The 20,091-nt window shown below is 48.4% G+C and overlaps 1 protein-coding gene across 13 annotated transcripts in view; it reads right to left on the reverse strand.

Annotated features, from left to right (window-relative positions):
- Positions 1 to 20,091, reverse strand: part of AKAP13 (A-kinase anchoring protein 13) — a 368,214-nt gene that overhangs the window by 200,892 nt on the left and 147,231 nt on the right. For all 13 annotated transcript variants that reach the window (XM_063638599.1, XM_063638597.1, XM_063638600.1 and 10 more), the window contains 2 exons: positions 19,646 to 19,942; positions 12,367 to 12,550 (listed from right to left, as the gene is read on the reverse strand). In XM_063638599.1, coding sequence (XP_063494669.1) covers positions 12,367 to 12,550; positions 19,646 to 19,942 — 481 coding nt within the window. The remainder of the gene's footprint in view (positions 1 to 12,366; positions 12,551 to 19,645; positions 19,943 to 20,091) is intronic.

Below are 20,091 nucleotides of genomic sequence, written 5' to 3' on the forward strand. Positions count from 1 at the left end.
ATGGCCTTGGACAAGCTGCTTTAGCCTCCCTGAGGTTTGCTGAGGGGTTTTAAATGAAAACGCATGTAAAACACCAAGGCAGTACTGTGCATAATACAAAGCAGGTATTCAATATTCAATAAATGTTAGTCTCCTTCCCCATTCTCTAGTTTCCACTCAGTTCTACAACCTTGTCTTTACCAAGACACAAAGACCTAGATCACACAATGACAAAGGAAGTCAGATACGAAGGGATGAACAGACTGATGAATGGGACTCTGGCCAGATGTCAAGTTATCCCAAATCCTGCCTCTCTGCTTATTATTTTTAAGGTAAGTCTGTATATTTGTTTCATCTTTTGCTTTACTCTGCAAAAGCAAAGTCTCCAAACTTGTTTTGCACCAGATGGGCTACTGAGGACCCACTTGTCAAGTAGCTGAAGAGAAATCTAAAAGGGCAAAATTACTATGTTGGCAGAACATCTTGCTCAATAGCACTTGGTTCCATTGTGAAATATGTATTCTTGAGTAGTTACTCTACCACCTAACCCTACACCTAGGTTTCAAGTGCAAGTGTCTTGTAAGGACTTGAGAGCTTACAGGCACAAACTCTTTGAAAGGGGCCAATAGTGCCTACTACAGTAAATCATGACTGAGTACCTAAGCTTGTCAGGCTGGGTCTGTGTTCAACATTCACATGTGTCCTCTCAATCTGGACAGATCGGTGGACTTTAGGTTCTGTTACTTTGCAACCTTGTGAACTGAGACCTTGGACAAGTCACTTTACCTCTCTGGCCTCAGTTTCCTCAATTATAAAACAGAGATGGCCAGGTGCAGTGGCTCACGTCTGTAATCCCAGCACTTTGGGAGGCTGAGGCGGGCAGATCACGAGGTCATGAAATCGAGACCAGCCTGACCAACATGGTGAAACCCCGTCTCTACTAAAAACTCAAAAATAAGCCGGGTGTGGTGGTGCACGCCTGTAATCCCAGCAACTCGGGAGGCTAAGGCAGGAGAATTGCTTGAACCCGGGAGGTGGAGGCTGCAGTGAGCCAGGATCATGCCACTGCACTCCAGCCTGGGTGACAGCAATAGTCTGTCTCAATCAATCAGTCAATCAGAGATGACCATACTTACCCTATGTAAAATGGTAGCTTGAATGTAATCAACCATACTTTAAAAGTCATATAATGGGTAATATAAATGTATAGTTATTATAGTAAGAACCTTGTTTTCCTCAAAAAACATATAGACTAGAAACCATATAACCCTTTACATTTAAGAGTCATTTAATACTGTACCCTAGTAGCCTCGTCCTGAGTCTCTTCTTTCTCTCTGCCAAATTTTTGTAGAGGGAAGAATATGGGCCTCGGCATTCCACAGCTGTCTGTGTAACAGTAGCTCTACCATTTTCTATATAGCCTTGGACTAGTTACTTTAATTCTGAGCCTCCATATTTCTCCCGCAAAACACAGATAATGCCTATTTCACAAGGTTGATACAAGGTTGAAATGAAATAATATCTGTAATGTACCAACCATGGTTTCTAGTGCAGTACAGGCATTCAATAAAGGAAGATTTGTTCAGCTGATACTAAAAATAAGACGACATTTATGAGGACAAATATGTTTAAACTGGCTCTTATGGCAATTGAAATATTTCAGCACTTGTATGCCACCACTCCAGAGTTGAAATTCTTAAAATAAATACTCTTCTTATAAGGGTGGAAGGATTGTAAATGATTTTTTATCCATCTAAAATTCCTTGTTCCATTAATCTACAGGCATCAACATCACAGCATGTATCACAGGGCCAAACTAATTTTATTCCCTAAAGTATGAAAAACTGACATAGGCATTAGAAGGAAAAGAAAATTAAAGAAAGGGAAATGGGGCAGCTCGCGGTTTCCTGGCTTCCAGGTGCCTTCCCTCCCCTCGTTTGTTTGTCCCGCGATTCCCGTGCTTTGGGCTGCAGCGGAGTTAACCGAGGCGGCCGCCCAACCTCTGCCCCTCTGCGGAGCCCGCGGGTAGGCGGAGCCCTGGCTGGAACCGAGCTGCCCCGACCCACCCCAAAATCCGATAGTGGATTCGTTCCTCCATGTGGCAAATGTTTATGGAGCACCGCCCCTCTAAGGCCCAGTGCCAGCAGGCGAAGGTGGACGTGGTGGATAGCGTGAGCTGGAGGGAAAGGTTTTCTAAAGAGAGCTCGAGGCTACAATCTACTCGGCTTGCTGCTGCCCGCGCCGCGGACTGCCTGGGTCTGCCGGCGCGCGCCACCGCTGCCTGCCTTTTCTCCTTTGGATGCAGGCACGCGTTCGCCATCTTGGCCACGCTGCTCGCCAGCTCCTGACGCCGAGTGCTCTGCCCGCCTCAGCCTCCCGAGGTACTGGGACTACAGACGGAGTCTCGCTCACCCGGTGCTCGGTGTTGCCCGGGCTGGAGTGCGGTGGCGTGGTCTGGCCTCGCGGCAGCCTCTACCCCCCGGCCGCCTGCCTTGGCCTGCCAGGGTGCTGGGATTGCAGCCCCTGCCCGGCCGCCGCCCCATCTGGAAGGTGGGGAGCGCCTCTGCCCGGCCGCCCCGTCTGGGAAGTGTGGAGGGCCTCTGCCCGGCCGCCTCGTCTGGGAAGTGAGCAGCGCCTCTGCCCGGCCACCCCGTCCGGGAAGAAGTGAGGAGCGCCTCTGCCCGGGCGCCCCGTCCGGGAAGAAGTGAGGAGCGCCTCTGCCCGGCCGCCCCGTCTGGGAAGAAGTGAGGAGGGCCTCTGCCCGGCCGCCCAGTCCGGGAAGAAGTGAGGAGCGCCTCTGCCCGGCCGCCCCGTCCGGGAAGAAGTGAGGAGCGCCTCTGCCCGGCCACCCCGTCTGGGAAGTGAGGAGCGCCTCTGCCCGGCCGCCCCGTCCGGGAAGAAATGAGGAACGCCTCTGCCCGGCCACCCCGTCCGGGAAGAAGTGAGGAGCGCCTCTGCCCAGCCGCCCCGTCCGAGAAGAAGTGAGGAGCGCCTCTGCCCGGCCGCCCCGTCTGGGAAGCGAGGAGCGCCTCTGCCCGGCCGCCCCATCCGGGAAGAAATGAGGAGCGCCTCTGCCCGGCCACCCACCGTCTGGGAAGTGAGGAGCGCCTCTGCCCGGCCACCCACCGTCTGGGAAGTGAGGAGCGCCTCTGCCCGGCCACCCACCGTCTGGGAAGTGAGGAGCGCCTCTGCCCGGCCACCCACCGTCTGGGAAGTGAGGAGCGCCTCTGCCCGGCCACCCCGTCTGGGAAGTGAGGAGCGCCTCTGCCCGGCCGCCCCGTCTGGGAAGTGAGGAGCGCCTCTGCCCGGCCACCCACCGTCTGGGAAGTGAGGAGCGCCTCTGCCCGGCCACCCACCGTCTGGGAAGTGAGGAGCGCCTCTGCCCGGCCGCCCCGTCTGGGAAGTGAGGAGCGCCTCTGCCCGGCCACCCATCGTCTGGGAAGTGAGGAGCGCCTCTGCCCGGCCTCCCATCGTCTGGGAGGTGAGGAGCGCCTCTGCCCGGCCGCCCCGTCCAGGAGGAAGTGAGGAGCGCCTCTGCCCGGCCGCCCCGTCCGGGAAGAAGTGAGGAGCGCCTCTGCCCGGCCACCCATCGTCTGGGAAGTGAGGAGCGCCTCTGCCCGGCCTCCCATCGTCTGGGAGGTGAGGAGCGCCTCTGCCCGGCCGCCCCGTCCAGGAGGAAGTGAGGAGCGCCTCTGCCCGGCCGCCCCGTCCGGGAAGAAGTGAGGAGCGCCTCTGCCCGGCCGCCCCGTCCGGGGAGAAGTGAGGAGCGCCTCTGCCCGGCCGCCCCGTCCGGGAAGAAGTGAGGAGCGCCTCTGCCCGGCCGCCCCGTCCGGGAAGAAGTGAGGAGTGCCTCTGCCCGGCCGCCCCCGTCCGGGAAGAAGTGAGGAGCGCCTCTGCCCGGCTGCCCCGTCTGGGAAGTGAGGAGCGCCTCTGCCCGGCCGCCCCGTCCGGGAAGAAATGAGGAGCGCCTCTGCCCGGGCGCCCCGTCCGGGAAGAAGTGAGGAGCGCCTCTGCCCGGCCGCCCACCGTCTGGGAAGTGAGGTGCGCCTCTGCCCGGCCACCCACCGTCTGGGAAGTGAGGAGCGCCTCTGCCCGGCCGCCCCGTCTGGGAAGTGAGGAGCGCCTCTGCCCGGCCGCCCCGTCTGGGAAGAAATGAGGAGCGCCTCTGCCCGGCCACCCACCGTCTGGGAAGTGAGGAGCGCCTCTGCCCGGCCACCCACCGTCTGGGAAGTGAGGAGCGCCTCTGCCCGGCCACCCACCGTCTGGGAAGTGAGGAGCGCCTCTGCCCGGCCACCCACCGTCTGGGAAGTGAGGAGCGCCTCTGCCCGGCCACCCCGTCTGGGAAGTGAGGAGCGCCTCTGCCCGGCCGCCCCGTCTGGGAAGTGAGGAGCGCCTCTGCCCGGCCACCCACCGTCTGGGAAGTGAGGAGCGCCTCTGCCCGGCCACCCACCGTCTGGGAAGTGAGGAGCGCCTCTGCCCGGCCACCCACCGTCTGGGAAGTGAGGAGCGCCTCTGCCCGGCCGCCCCGTCTGGGAAGTGAGGAGCGCCTCTGCCCGGCCACCCATCGTCTGGGAAGTGAGGAGCGCCTCTGCCCGGCCTCCCATCGTCTGGGAGGTGAGGAGCGCCTCTGCCCGGCCGCCCCGTCCAGGAGGAAGTGAGGAGCGCCTCTGCCCGGCCGCCCCGTCCGGGAAGAAGTGAGGAGCGCCTCTGCCCGGCCACCCATCGTCTGGGAAGTGAGGAGCGCCTCTGCCCGGCCTCCCATCGTCTGGGAGGTGAGGAGCGCCTCTGCCCGGCCGCCCCGTCCAGGAGGAAGTGAGGAGCGCCTCTGCCCGGCCGCCCCGTCCGGGAAGAAGTGAGGAGCGCCTCTGCCCGGCCGCCCCGTCTGGGAAGAAATGAGGAGCGCCTCTGCCCGGCCACCCACCGTCTGGGAAGTGAGCAGCGCCTCTGCCCGGACGCCCCGTCCGGGAAGAAGTGAGGAGCGCCTCTGCCCGGACGCCCCGTCCGGGAAGAAGTGAGGAGCGCCTCTGCCCGGCCGCCCCGTCCGGGAAGAAGTGAGGAGCGCCTCTGCCCGGCCGCCCCGTCCGGGAAGAAGTGAGGAGGGCCTCTGCCCGGCCGCCCCGTCCGGGAAGAAGTGAGGAGCGCCTCTGCCCGGCCGCCCAGTCCGGGAAGAAGTGAGGAGCGCCTCTGCCCGGCCGCCCAGTCCGGGAAGAAGTGAGGAGCGCCTCTGCCCGGCCACCCCGTCTGGGAAGTGAGGAGCGCCTCTGCCCGGCCGCCCCGTCCGGGAAGAAATGAGGAGCGCCTCTGCCCGGCCGCCCCGTCCGGGAAGAAGTGAGGAGCGCCTCTGCCCGGCCGCCCCGTCCGAGAAGAAGTGAGGAGCGCCTCTGCCCGGCCGCCCCGTCTGGGAAGCGAGGAGCGCCTCTGCCCGGCCACCCCGTCCGGGAAGAAATGAGGAGCGCCTCTCCCCGGCCACCCACCGTCTGGGAAGTGAGGAGCGCCTCTGCCCGGCCGCCCCGTCTGGGAAGTGAGGAGCGCCTCTGCCCGGCCACCCACCGTCTGGGAAGTGAGGAGCGCCTCTGCCCGGCCACCCACCGTCTGGGAAGTGAGGAGCGCCTCTGCCCGGCCACCCCGTCTGGGAAGTGAGGAGCGCCTCTGCCCGGCCGCCCCGTCTGGGAAGTGAGGAGCGCCTCTGCCCGGCCACCCACCGTCTGGGAAGTGAGGAGCGCCTCTGCCCGGCCACCCACCGTCTGGGAAGTGAGGAGCGCCTCTGCCCGGCCACCCACCGTCTGGGAAGTGAGGAGCGCCTCTGCCCGGCCGCCCCGTCTGGGAAGTGAGGAGCGCCTCTGCCCGGCCACCCATCGTCTGGGAAGTGAGGAGCGCCTCTGCCCGGCCACCCATCGTCTGGGAGGTGAGGAGCGCCTCTGCCCGGCCTCCCATCGTCTGGGAGGTGAGGAGCGCCTCTGCCCGGCCGCCCCGTCCGGGAGGAAGTGAGGAGCGCCTCTGCCCGGCCGCCCCGTCCGGGAAGAAGTGAGGAGCGCCTCTGCCCGGCCGCCCCGTCCGGGAAGAAGTGAGGAGCGCCTCTGCCCGGCCGCCCCGTCCGGGAAGAAGTGAGGAGCGCCTCTGCCCGGCCGCCCCCGTCCGGGAAGAAGTGAGGAGCGCCTCTGCCCGGCCGCCCCGTCTGGGAAGTGAGGAGCGCCTCTGCCCGGCCGCCCCGTCCGGGAAGAAATGAGGAGCGCCTCTGCCCGGGCGCCCCGTCCGGGAAGAAGTGAGGAGCGCCTCTGCCCGGCCGCCCCATCCGGGAAGAAGTGAGGAGCGCCTCTGCCCGGCCACCCATCGTCTGGGAAGTGAGGTGCGCCTCTGCCCGGCCACCCACCGTCTGGGAAGTGAGGAGCGCCTCTGCCCGGCCGCCCCGTCTGGGAAGTGAGGAGCGCCTCTGCCCGGCCGCCCCGTCTGGGAAGTGAGGAGGGCCTCTGCCCGGACGCCCCGTCTGGGAAGTGAGCAGCGCCTCTGCCCGGCCGCCCCGTCCGGGAAGAAGTGAGGAGCGCCTCTGCCCGGCCGCCCCGTCCGGGAAGAAGTGAGGAGCGCCTCTGCCCGGCCGCCCCGTCCGGGAAGAAGTGAGGAGCGCCTCTGCCCGGCCGCCCCGTCCGGGAAGAAGTGAGGAGCGCCTCTGCCCGGCCGCCCCGTTGGGAAGAAGTGAGGAGCGCCTCTGCCCGGCCGCCCCGTCTGGGAGGTGAGGAGCGCCTCTGCCCGGCCACCCATCGTCTGGGAGGTGAGGAGCGCCTCTGCCCGGCCACCCATCGTCTGGGAGGTGAGGAGCGCCTCTTCCCGGCCACCCATCGTCTGGGAGGTGAGGAGCGCCTCTGCCCGGCCACCCATCGTCTGGAAAGTGAGGAGCGCCTCTGCCCGGCTGCCCCATCTGGGAAGTGAGGAGTGCCTCTGCCCGGCCACCCATCGTCTGGGAGGTGAGGAGCGCCTCTGCCCGGCCACCCATTGTCCGGGAAGTGGGGAGCGCCTCTGCCCGACCACCCATCGTCTGGGAAGTGAGGAGCGCCTCTGCCCGGTCACCTATCGTCTGGGAAGAAGTGAGGAGCGTCTCTGCCTGGCCGCCCCGTCTGGGAAGTGAGGGCCAGAAGCAATGTGGGGGCTGGACGTGGTGGCTCACGCCTGTTGTCCCGGCACTCTGGGGGGCGAGGCGGGTTGATCACTTCGGGCTAGGAGTTCGAGACCAGTCTGGCCAACTTGGTGAAACATGAAGAATACAACAGACAAACCAAGCAACCAACTCAATGACAACAAAACAGGTCTACCCTGGAGTCATACTCTAATTTTTTCTATTTTCCTCCCTTTCTGATCCTTTATCCCACTTTCTTTTTCTTCCTCTTCCTTCTCCCTCTTCTTTGTCAAATAGAGGATTGAGTTATTATCACTGATCCATATAAAGTTCCTCTCTCATTTATTTTAACTCCCACCCCCATTTCTATTCCCCGACTTCCCATGTGCAACCTTCCTAATATGTTTGATACGCATCTTTTTGTTTGTATGTATTTTTAGAAAGTGATTATTGTTTTTGTATGCAAAAAAAATTAATAAAAAAAAAAAAAAGGAGAAACTTCTTGAAAAAAAAAAAAAAAAAAAAAAAAAAAAGAAAGGGAAATGGGGGTAACATTTATGTCAATCACTGAGTTATGCTCTCTACATGAATTATTTCTCAAAGCAACCCATTGAAGATAGTCCTCTTCTTCTTCTTGTGAGACAAAAAAAAAAAAAAAGGCACTGAGGTTTGGAAAGGTTAAGTGAATCACCTAAGATAAATAATACAGTTTCACAGAAGTAGATTGGATTCAAAACCTGCCAGTCTAACTACAATTCTCCAATCTCTCTACTAACTTTAATTCACAGAGAACTACAAGAAATATTACAAAACAAGACATCTGGTAGACCAATCAACTGGAATTTGAGTTTCACTGATCAGCTAACTCTAATTTTACTGATGTCATTATTATTATTAATATATAAGAAATGTTCAAATAGAGTATCTTAGAGTTTAACAAAGTATTTGCACAAATCTTTTTTTAGTTAAAATAACCTTGTGATGTAGGCAGACCAGGTATTATCATTAAGAGAGGGGAAACATGAGACTCAGTGGATAGGTGACATTTTCCAAGTCACACTAACTACTAAGTAGGCAGGCTTAGATTTTAATTAAGCTTTTAATCCGTAAGCAATTCTACCATACCATACTACCATCTTTCTCCAAGATGAAATATTTATAGCACCTTTATTTGCTCCACAAAAATAACCAGAATCTGTATGACAAATAAGCACTAATTTTTCATATTGCATATACTAGAGACTGGGTTATCATCCAGGAAGTAGATAGTAATATCCTTTATTTATGAGATGAAGAAATCAAGGCTTAGCAAGGAAAGTTTGCAAATGGCAGAGCCAAAATGCAAACCTAGGTTTGACTTCCAAGTTTGCACACCTAGTCACTACCTGGAGCCTCCTCTTACTCTCAAGCTCCCTCGTACCCCCAACATGGGTGATCCAAGTCCCAAGATTTCTACTTTGTGATGTGTGAGTAAGAGATCAACCCGATCCAATAACATCTGGCTCTAATATTTTCTTCTTAGATAACTACAATGCCACACTCATCTGATATTGTCACTTCCTAGCATTCATGACACCAAGAGCCTGCAAACTGGGGTCTTTACCTATTCTCTCCATCACTCACTAGGTAGGCGACCATGGGTGGGGTCTTCAAATCAGAGGAGATGATTGTCCAACTAAAGGAGAAGTAGGCCTACATGTTTTGGGTACTCTTCTGGGGCTAAGATTTCTCAGGCAAGACAGAAAATTAAAGAAAGGGAAATAAGAGATAACATACATGTCTATCACTGAGTTATGCTCCCTACATGAATTCTTTCATTTACTTAAAGTGAAACTTAAGTACAATGTATTTAAGATGAATTTTCAGATCACAAATGCATTCATATTCATAATGTAAGATCTAAATATAAGCTAAAGTGAAACAGCAAGTCAACAAAAGCTCTGCCTTCCCTAACACTGAACAAAGTGAAAGTTAACAATCATGGGTTACAAAAAAGGGAAACTGTAAAAAATGTCCTGAGTAGTAATTACTATCTGGTAGGATTTAAAATAAAGTTCAAGCGTTTTCTAAAGGGATAGGTCTCAGAGAATCCTTGTATGTCCCAGAATGGCTAATCATAATTTTCACAGAAGATTTGGTTTATCAAAACAGACTGGCAATCAAAACAAGCCTTGAACAAAGAAACACAAAAAGAACTTGGGCCCTAACCAGCACAAGGCTCCCCACACCCCACTTAAAAATTAAAAAGCAAAAAACAAGGTAAAGCACCAAGGAATTAAAACGACAAATGTATTTGGAAGGGCTATAAATGGGGTTAAATAAGCTTGACTTTTCAGTAAAGTGTAGAATGCAACTAGTTATTCAATAAATGTAAAATGTACATGGCCATACTTCAATTTCATACTAACTGAAAAGAGGCAATAAAAGAGGCCGGCTTATATGTGGACAATTTCATTTTTAAAAAGCAGGATGGGGAATAAGATACCCAAAGTCTAAAACTATTAGAAAGACAGCATCATACATTGTGGCGATGCTTAACTTTCTACAAACCTCTTCGTGAATCTCACCAACAAATGCTTTATTCAGAAAAACATGTGCATAAACGTTTATAATTTCAAGAGATACAGACCCCATGAAGTCTATTCTTGGGCCACTTTTTAAGAATCCCAGGAGTGGAAGGAAAGAGCTCTGGACAGCCTTTCGGCTTCTATTTCTGGCCCTACCACCTTGTTATCCTAATCCAACCACTTTGTCTCTCCGGATCTCAGTTTCATCTGTCAAAGATGATCTTTTCTTTTTAAGGCTGTAGTATTCCGTTATATGAATATAACACATTGTCCATTTATCAGTGATGGACATCTAGGTTGTTTACACTTCTGGCTGTGTGTGTGTGTGTGTGTGTGTGTGTGTGTGTGTGTGTGTTTGGTAACAGACAAATAATTATATAAATTTATTTATTTATGGGGTATAATGTGATGTTTTAATCTATGTATATACTATAGAAAGATAAAATCAAGCTAAGTAACATATCCATCATCTCAGCTACTTATTTTTTTGTGGTGAGAAATATATTCTTTTAGCAATTTTGAAATACATATTATTCTGACACATGTTACAACATAGATGAACCTTGAGGACATTAGCTATGTGAAAGACAGACACAGAAAGACAGATGTTGCATGATTTCACTTATATGAGGTACCTAGAATGGGCAAATTCTTAGAGACAGAAAGGAGAACAGAGGTTGTCAGGGGCTGGGGGAAAGGAAGTTAGGTTTGGGTGATGACAAAGTTCTGGAAATAATAGCGGTGATGGTTACATAACTTTGTAAGTGTTGAGTGTACTGAATGCCATTGAATGCTGTACCTAAAATTTACTATTTTAATCACTTTTATGTTATGTATATAGAACAAGAAAGGGGAAGGAAAGGAGAAAAGAAAACCAGTAACAAAATGATCATTCTTGATCCTTTAACAACCGAAATTCTACCAAATTCTACTAGAATCATTCTCAGACTGAGTGACTGGGGACAATCACCCCCTTTCCATTTTTTAATTGCTAATTATGACTCAGAACTTTTTCTAAGCTTCAGAACAGTAACATCCCAGAATTCAAGTTAAGAGCTAGATCTGCAGCAAGGTGCTCATCCTCTCCTATCAGGGTCCTCTACTTGGAAATTTCTCAGGTTGGTTTTCCCTTACCAATCTCCCTTCAAAAGGAGGTTAAGTGGCTTTCCCACATGTAACAGAAGTAGTACTTTAAAGCAAGCAAAAAAAAGTCCAAGAACAAACACACTCTAGTTTCCTTAAAGCTGTGCTGCAATAATAGTCTTGTGACATCCCCTCCAAGGATATAAGGAAGCTGTTGTAATCACTTTATTTCCCCATTTGGATGGCAGTCCTTAACCAACTCTGCTTCCCAGCAAAAATCAAATTTAGAGGAAATGCATTTGAACTTCACAATAGTTATGTGGAGTTAACTGTTTCAACTTCTGAAACAAGGCCTCTCTTCCTGAGGCCATGAGGCTACCTGTAGAATGAATCCAATCACTGGCCAGATGGGAAGTGTGAAGGAGTAGAATGTATCACTCCCTGGAATACTGTCTTAGGAGAGCTCAGGTATCCAAAGCTCATTTGAGATAAGTGCCCCTCCTACCACCACTGTATCCTGTAGCACCCATCAGAAAGCTTTCTGCAAAGAACCGTCTGTCTAGCATGATAGGGAAAGGTATAAGCTTGGCAAGTGAAGTAAGAAAAAGCTGTTTACATAACCATAAGTAGCATTACATTCTGTGATCTCTTCTTGGTCCTTCCAGACTATATACCCAGTTAAAAATGGTAAAACATAAAGCACAACTAAATTAAATCTGGCATGAGCAAAATATCTGCGAATTTGCTAATACTGACTCAATTTGCACAGGTCCCTCAATTGCTAAAGAACACAGATCCAATGGGGTTTATACTTGTTCAGATAATGTGGTGGAAAAGATAATGATGATAACCACAAAACTAATAAAAATATATTAAACAACAGAAACTATTCTTGAAACTTCTTTATATAAACATTCCAACAAAAACTTTTGGCTGCTCTAGTGCATTTATTTCTTTCTTTATACAAGAATAAAAGAGCGCTCTTCAAATGTTTTGACTAACAACCTTCCTCCAGAGAACTCTTTAAAGAGTCAGGACATATAATAATTGAGCCCAAAGACAGACAGGATTTCCTACTGCACATTTCCAAGACAATTCAGTTGCTTTTTATTGCTGTTCATATGAAGAAACCACCGCTCTCAAATTTTATTCACAGAAATTACATTCAATCCAAAACTTAATTGTTTACCATATTTTCTGTATGCAATTATAATATGGAAGTACTGGTTTCTAATTAACTCTTTCAAGTCTTAAAGACATACCATAAAAAAATATATGATATAGGAAATCTGTTTCCTCTTGTACTAAACCAGGATAAACTGTATACATTGGTAATGTTATGCTACCTCCACAGACAAGGCTCATTCTGACTTTTGAGTAAAATAGTAAAATATAAGAGATAAGAATTGAAGAAGGCAGGCAGGCAGAGGAGAGAGAAAATGGTAACATGACTTACGTTTCTCTCTCAGACAATGAAGTGGTTAGCAGGAGCCAGCAGAAGGCAAGGTACAGAATTGAGGTTTTAATTTGTGGCAAACACACACTGAGATGCCAAGTGGGTGGTACTCCTATGAATCGGGGGTGGGGCTGGGGATGAGAGGAGAGAAATAAGGAAGAAGGAGCACTTACTCGGTTAGAAGCTGGTGCAGCTTGTGATAGCCTCGCTCCAAGGCCAAGCTCACAGGCGTCGCCCCTTCCTGGTTGTGGATACTGAGAGCTCCGCGGCCACCTGGCTTCTGCAACAGGAACCACGTCAACCTCAGCAGTCCCAGCCGCACAGCAAAATGCATCAATGTCTCTCGCGGGCCAGCATCTGTAAATGGGGGAGAAAATGAACATAAGTGAGGAAAATATAAAAACAAAAAACAAACAAACATAAATACAAGTTATGTAAACACCACTGCCTCCAAGTGCCTAAGATTGTAAAGTTAAGCTACAACATACAGTGTGAACAGCTTTATTGTGGCCAGGTAGAATGAGCCCTCAAGTAAAGGCAAAACAAAGCTACAAAAGCATAGAAAGTATAGGAAGCAAAATCTTCAATTGAACACAGCCCTGCAAAAGAGAATCAGGCCATTTCTATATTCTGACTTCATATACAGTGTTTGTTCAACCAATTTCACAGGCAGGCATATAAAGGTGACCCACACACATATTCTTTTACTCAAATAATAATAACAGAAGCAAATGCAGCCCCACAACATCAGGTCTAAGAGGGAATAGCTGTTGGGACTTAAATGGGTGTATCATAAACGGTATAATTACTTTTTAAAAGAACACCCAGACAGGAGTCGGCTAGTTAAACACTAAAAACAGGTTCTGCTTGTTCAGTACACATGGGTCTTTTTATTCCTCCACAATAAGGGCAAATCAAATTTCTGGCACTGCCAGCTTTGTTTATTTGTTTAATGAGAGGAAGAAATGCATCTTCTGGCACAATAAGGAAGACTAACTCTAAGACAATCCACTAATAACTGCAGAAAGGAAAATGTTTATTTCACTTGAAATAAAGGCTCCCTCTTAGTAAAGTAAGTCACTCTGAAAGTGACGGAATGAGGAAGGGCTTGTAGTTAGACAAATCTGGGTTCGAATCTGGCATTTACCATCTGTGTGACCAAGCGCGATTCACGTAACATCTCTGAACTTCATTTTCTTCATCCCTAAAGTGAGATGCCAACACCTCACTCATAGAGTTGTAACAAACGAGAAGAGGTAGATGAAATGCTAGTACTATGACTGGCTATAGTAGATATTCATTAAATTCCAGTTCCTCTCTGTTTCCCTGCTCTCTTCACTGTCCTCTTGGACATCAAATTACATCCAAGGTTCACTAGCAATACTCTCTTCCTCAGCAGTCCTCTGTGCCCAACCTAGGATGACAGGAGCTAAGGTCTTTGCAGGGATGCCACATATAGCCCCACAAGGCTGTACTACACTTAACTCCAGGGAGCTGGGAATGGCACCCTGAAGTTGTGCCTGCCTCAGCTTAGCTATCATCTCTCATTCTTCATGGCTTCCCACGGGTCTAAACTTCTTCACTGAGCACTCAGACTTTTTGGACCCCAGTGGTTTTCTCCTTACTATGAAGTCCTCAAATGCTTCTATACGTGAATATCACAAAGGAATGAACAGATTTTTGAAGCTGTGATTTTACACTGAATTACGCTGTTTCCAAATGTCATCTGTGTATTAGTCTGGTATCCCTATTTCCAAGGTAAATTTCCTTGGAAGCACAATTTTTCATATTGTATATTTTCCCTACAGAACTGTATACGCATGGACCAATTCAGGAGTTAAAGGGTGTTTAACCAGAGGCACATTGCTGGAAAGATTATGCCCCAGAAGCAACAACTACATGTGCAGGTACAAATTTTAATAATCAACACCTCTGTGCAGGTGGCAAGGCCAGACAAAAGGATAAATAGCAAATCCTCACGAAAGATCAAATAGCACCATCTAACTTGTGCCTTACAGTTGTTCTGACATCCTTATCAAAAACAAAAGAGCTAATGAGGCACTAACTAGGAAATACGTGATTCTTTAGAGGCTAGTTATTTCCAACCTTGAAGCAGCTGTCTCTTTACCACCCTCCCAGAACCACTCTTCTGATTTGTTATTTGTTCTGAGTCAGCTGAGTATTTGAGTAGAAATCCCAATGCTTGGCCGGGCGCGGTGGCTCACGCTTGTAATTCCAGCACTTTGGGAGGCCGAGGCGGGCGGATCACGAGGTCAGGAGATCCAGACCACGGTGAAACCCTGTCTCTACTAAAAATACAAAAAATTAGCCGGGCGTGGTGGTGGGCGCCTGTAGTCCCAGCTACTCAGGAGGCTGAGGCAGGAGAACGGCGTGAACCCGGGAGGCGGAGCTTGCAGTGAGCGGAGATCGCGCCACTGCACTCCAGCCTTGGGGACAGAGCGAGACTCCATCTCAAAAAAAAAAAAAAATATATACACACACACACACACACACACACACACACACACACACACTAATTAGCTAAGAAAAAATATTTATGAAAAGCTACCAAGGCCAGGTGCAGTGGCTCAAGCCTGTAATCCCAGCACTTTGGGAGGCCGAGGCGGGAGGATCACAAGGTCAGGAGATCAAGACCATCCTGGCTAACACGGTGAAACCCCGTCTCTACTAAAAATATAAAAAATTAGGCGGGCGTGGTGGCAGGTGCCTGTAGTCCCAGCTACTCGGGAAGCTGAGGCAGGAGAATGGCGTGAACCCAGGAGGTGGAGGTTGCAGTGAGCCAAGAAAGCGCCACTGCACTCCAGCCTGGGTGACAGAGCGAGACTCTGTCTCAAAAAAAAAGAAAAGCTATCAAACACTCTGAAGGGAGGTGGGAACTGAATTATCAAATGATTATGGTGGGCGACCTATTAACCAACATCAGATATATAGAATTGGGAATACACAGGCTATTCTTACTGTAGTTTTTCCTAAACCTGTCTTCCACCTCTCCACCCAAATTTCTCTTTGAGGGGAGAATTCTTGCCCCCCAAGATGATCAGATCTCTTTTTACTTGGTTATACAATATCATAAGTAAATAAGAATGAAGATTTCCCCCAGGACGTTTCTCCCTGCTTCCTCTAGAGCAAGTCTGCAGTGGGCCCATCCTACATTACCTGGGAGTTATGCTGATTGCTACTGCACAAGGGTCTCTCAGGGAAAACACTCTCCTAATTTACCATTTTCACTAACCACCGAGCTGAGAAACTAAGTGAGACTTGGAAAACTCAGAGAAAAAAATGTCCTTGCCCTACCATTCACACTGCATCCAGATGAATCCTTATCACCTGCATTTAAGGCAGAACTGTGGCAAACAGTACAATGTGTAGAAGCTTGTTTATATAACTAGGGATGAGAGAACGTCCGGAAGATTTAAAAAGACAAACTCCCTCCTGTTCATATTTAAAGTGAAGATTAATTTTTGTAACAAGTAAAACATCAATGTTCTGTGTCTCTAAATGGTACATTCAAAATGAATAGCTTATAAACTAGCACACATATCAGAATACACTTTCCTCCATTTCACAGATGAGGAAATTAAGTAACAGAGAGATTAAGTATTTTGCACAAACTCTTGCAATGAAGCCAGGATGCAAACAAACTGACTCCAATGCCCCTGCTTTTCCCACTTTGCAAGAGCAAAGTTAAACCCAGAATTCTCAACTTTATGCTCATGCCTGAAGTTCAGGGAGACTTAAGAAATTTACCATATGTAAATGTGTGCAGGTAGGCACCTATAAACATTGTTTTCTGAGGAGAAATCTGCGCAATTTCCAAAGGAGTCACTGACCTGAAGAAAGCTAAAAAGCACTGCAACTAAACAATTAAAACAGTAGGAGGATTAGCCATAAATCTTACATACTACTTTGTGTAAGTATTAGGCTAGAATACCTGCAAACATCCTAGCTTTCAACAGCAAGAAGTCCTGTTACGTAACAAGGTACCTTATTTACCTGTATTACCTCAGGCATCATGGTTACTTTGTATGTTTCTCCTTTAAATACCTACTTAAAAGTATTTGATGTGCAACTCATTGATGTGAACAGACTATTCCATTACATTCATCCCTCAACAGCAGGCATGATGGACTCTTAACTGATGCTACTCTCCCCTTACTGTACCCAGTGTTCCTAGATTCTAATCAACAATTAAAAGAACAATTTAAACTGCAGAATTGAATTGAGCACAGAAAATCAGATTCCTGATCCCAGTTGTTGACCTAAAGACAGTTCTATCAAGTCACTTGCATGCATTTCACCTTGTAAAGTATACAACTTACACGATTTCTTTTGTTATTTTAAATATATGTACAATAAAATTCACCTTTAGGGGGTGTACACTCCTGTGAGTTTTAACACATGCATAGATTCTTATAGCCACCACCACGAACAAGATACAAAACAACTCCAACAACCCAAAGAATTCTCTCATGATACCTCTTTGCAGTCAGACTTTTCCCCCACTCCCAGCTCCTAGCAACTACTCATCTGTTCTCTTTTTCTATAATTTTGCATTTTCCAGAATATCATATAAATAGAATCATATAGTATGGAACCTTTGGAAACTGACTTCATTTTCCTAGCATGATGCATTTAAAACGCATCCAAGTTGTTGCACATGTCAACAGTTTGCTTCTTTTTATTGCTGAGTAGCATTCCACTGTATGGATATATTACAGTTTGCTTCTATATTCACTCAGTGAGGGAAATCCGGGTTATTTCCAGTTTTTGATGATTATGAATAACACTACTATGAGCACATCTGTGCAAAGACTTTTTGGTGACTACAGATTTTCATTTCTCTAGGATAAACGCCCAAAAGTGGGATTACTGGGTCATATGCTAAGTGTATGTTTAATTTTACAGGAAACTGCCAAATATTGCTAGAGTGGTTATACATTTTGCATTCCTACAAGCAACATATGAGATGTTCTTCAACTTTGCCAGCACTTGGTATTCTTCATCTTAGCCATTATGATAAATGTGTAATGATATCTCATCGTGTTTTTAATAAGTATTTCCTTCCTTAAGTGTTCAAATTTGGTTTGGCCTTTGTTAGCACTGCTTGAGCAATTTTGTGCAACAGAAAATTTACCAGTACACTGACAGTACAAAAAAATATTAAAGCTGGCCAATTAAAGACAAGGAAGTTAAGGTCCAAACAGAGGAAGTGGCCGGGCACGGTGGCTCACGCCTGTAATCCTAACACTTTGGGAGGCTGAGGCGGGTGGATTGCCTGAGCTCAGGAGTTCGAGACCAGCCTCGGCAACATGGTCAAACTCCGTCTCTACTAAAATACAAAAAAACGTAGCAGGGCGTGGCAACATGTGCCTGTATTCCCAGCTACTTGGGAGGCTAAGGCAGGAGAATCGCTTGAACCCAGGAGATAGAGGTCGCAGTGAGCCAAGAATGCACCATTGCACTCCAGCCTGGGCGACAGAGTGAGACTCCATCTCAAAAAAAAGAAAAAGAGAGAGGAAGTGATATGCCCAAAGTTTCGGATGTTTGCTTTTTCTAATAGTTGTTTTTAATCACGGTAACATAAAACTATCCAACTCCTGGGACCCTCTTTAAACAAGACAAAACAAAACCATAAAACACCATAAGCCCCACAAATAACTTATGCGGTACTATCTTGACACTGATTTGTGAAAGGCAGCCAGAATAAACATTCCTGTATCAATACAGAAATGGGAGGAGCTAGAGGTATTAAGGCCCATCACCAAGTTTCTGAAGAGGCACTCATGCCTTATATAATGTCAAATATTCTGATCTCTAAAGAATAGCAAGACAGAAGTTTTTTGGACACTATACTTAAAAAAAGAAGCAAAGGATAAATCCTTTCTTCCTTGATTTGATACTTCCCTTCAGGTTTTACCTGGGCAGGACTATCCAGGTAGAATCTGACAGTATGCACCTGACAGTATGGAACACTGTTCTGACGGCTGATCACAGGCTTAACTGTTAAATTTAGTAGATTTAAGAGAATCAAAGCTGGCAAAGACTTCTTTACCATTCTTCCATGGAAAAAGACAAAATTCATCTGAGTGTAGAAACTAACTATGCCATGGCCCAGGCCCCTATGGGTATTTCTCCTCAGGAACTGCTCACCTGTGGAGAGGGTGACTTGTGGTCTGCTCACCCAACATAATTCAATACTCAAAGCTGGGTGGACTCTACAGGGCAGTGGTGTGACTGACCAGCTCTTTCATTGAAGACATAGAAAGTACAAGCAGACCCTTCTGGCAGGAGCTCTAACATCAGGCTTCCAATCTAGATTTCATCAGTAATAAAGTAAACATTTTGGTCTCTATCTCAAGACTCCTAAATCGTTTGATTGGACTTGAACTCAGAAGGGAAACTGGATGTTACTTATTGAACTCCAGGTACACATTATGTTTCATTAAAAAATATCTATACAATTATGACATCAAGTAGGTGTCATTCGCTACTAGAATTATGTGGGAAAACCCTTGTTTGAGTAACAGGACTTACTATGTAAATGTTTTTGAAAAAGTGGAGTTCTGGCCGGGCGCAGTGGCTCATGCCTATAATCCCAGAACTTTGTTTGGGAGACCAAGGCAGGTAGATTACCTAAGGTCAGGAGTTCGAGACCAGCCTAACATGGTGAAACTCTGTCTCTACTTAAAAAAAAAAAAGAAAATACAAAAATTAGCCGGGCATGGTGGCACATGCCTGTAATCCCAACTATTTGGGAGGCTGAGGCAGGAGAATCACCTGAACCCGGGAGGTGGAGGCTGCAGTGAGCCGAGATCATGCCACTGCACTCCAGCCTGGGCAACAAGCGCAAAAGCCCGTCTCAAAACAAACAAACAAACAAACACAAAAGTCCTTTCTTCAGTGAACTCTCATAGGGAGGGCCAACAGATAAAGTCAGTAAGAGTGACACTAACCTGGTTAAGGAAGTGTGTGGTTTCTAAGAGCACACCCTGTTCTCAGGCTCCTCCCACTCACTGCCCAATCTTTCCTCTCCTTTACTTCCAGGCTATCTTTAGAGAACTTCAGAATACAATAATGAAAACCATGTCTTTGATCATTAAACACCAAAAAGTAACTCTGCGTCTCTCCTCAGGAAGACCGTGTCACTTTCTACACTTGAGAGATCAAGTCTGAAATCCAGACCCACAGGAAGGTGATGTGCCACTCTCCTTGCGTAATCCCTAGGGTCATTTCGCTGCAACAACATGCTTAACAGCTCAACTGAAGAACCTAGAAGAGATACCACTGAGGCCACTTTCCTACAGTAATTCTAAGATTTACTCAGCCTCTGTGGAAGATCTGAATATGATGACCATAGAAAAGCAGCCCCATTAAAAAAAAATAGAAATATCACAAACTTAAAGTTTGTTTGTAGATCATATAAATTCTCACCATGCAAACTCTGATCTGTCCCCAACACACTCCACTCTGCGGGCAGCTTCAGGTGCCTGAATGCCAGCACCAACTTCTTATCAAGGGAATTCACATCCCCAGATGGGGGTCCTGACTGGTCAAGAAAACGGGTAAAGTTCAAAGCCTGCTGATTTCCAGCACTGGTTGCTAGGAATTGAGCTGCATCATACGCTTCATCCTGGACAAAATGAAAGTCTTCTTCAGCCACCACAAACACAGGAAGGCCCTCTTTGGAAGCACAGAGCTGCACCTTCACTGTTTCACAGCAATCATGACCTAAAGAAAACACAGGCAGCAAATAAAACAGTATTAGAGCCTCACTGCTGAAATGACACTGGTGGGTCCTCTTAGCTCTTATTTCATGACATACAAATTTCTCCTCCTAAAAAACACCCCCCTCCTTCCTCTTGAGCTCTGACAGCATT

This window comes from Symphalangus syndactylus, chromosome 5 (assembly GCF_028878055.3).
Source record: "Symphalangus syndactylus isolate Jambi chromosome 5, NHGRI_mSymSyn1-v2.1_pri, whole genome shotgun sequence".
NCBI classification, from domain to species: Eukaryota; Metazoa; Chordata; class Mammalia; order Primates; family Hylobatidae; genus Symphalangus; species Symphalangus syndactylus.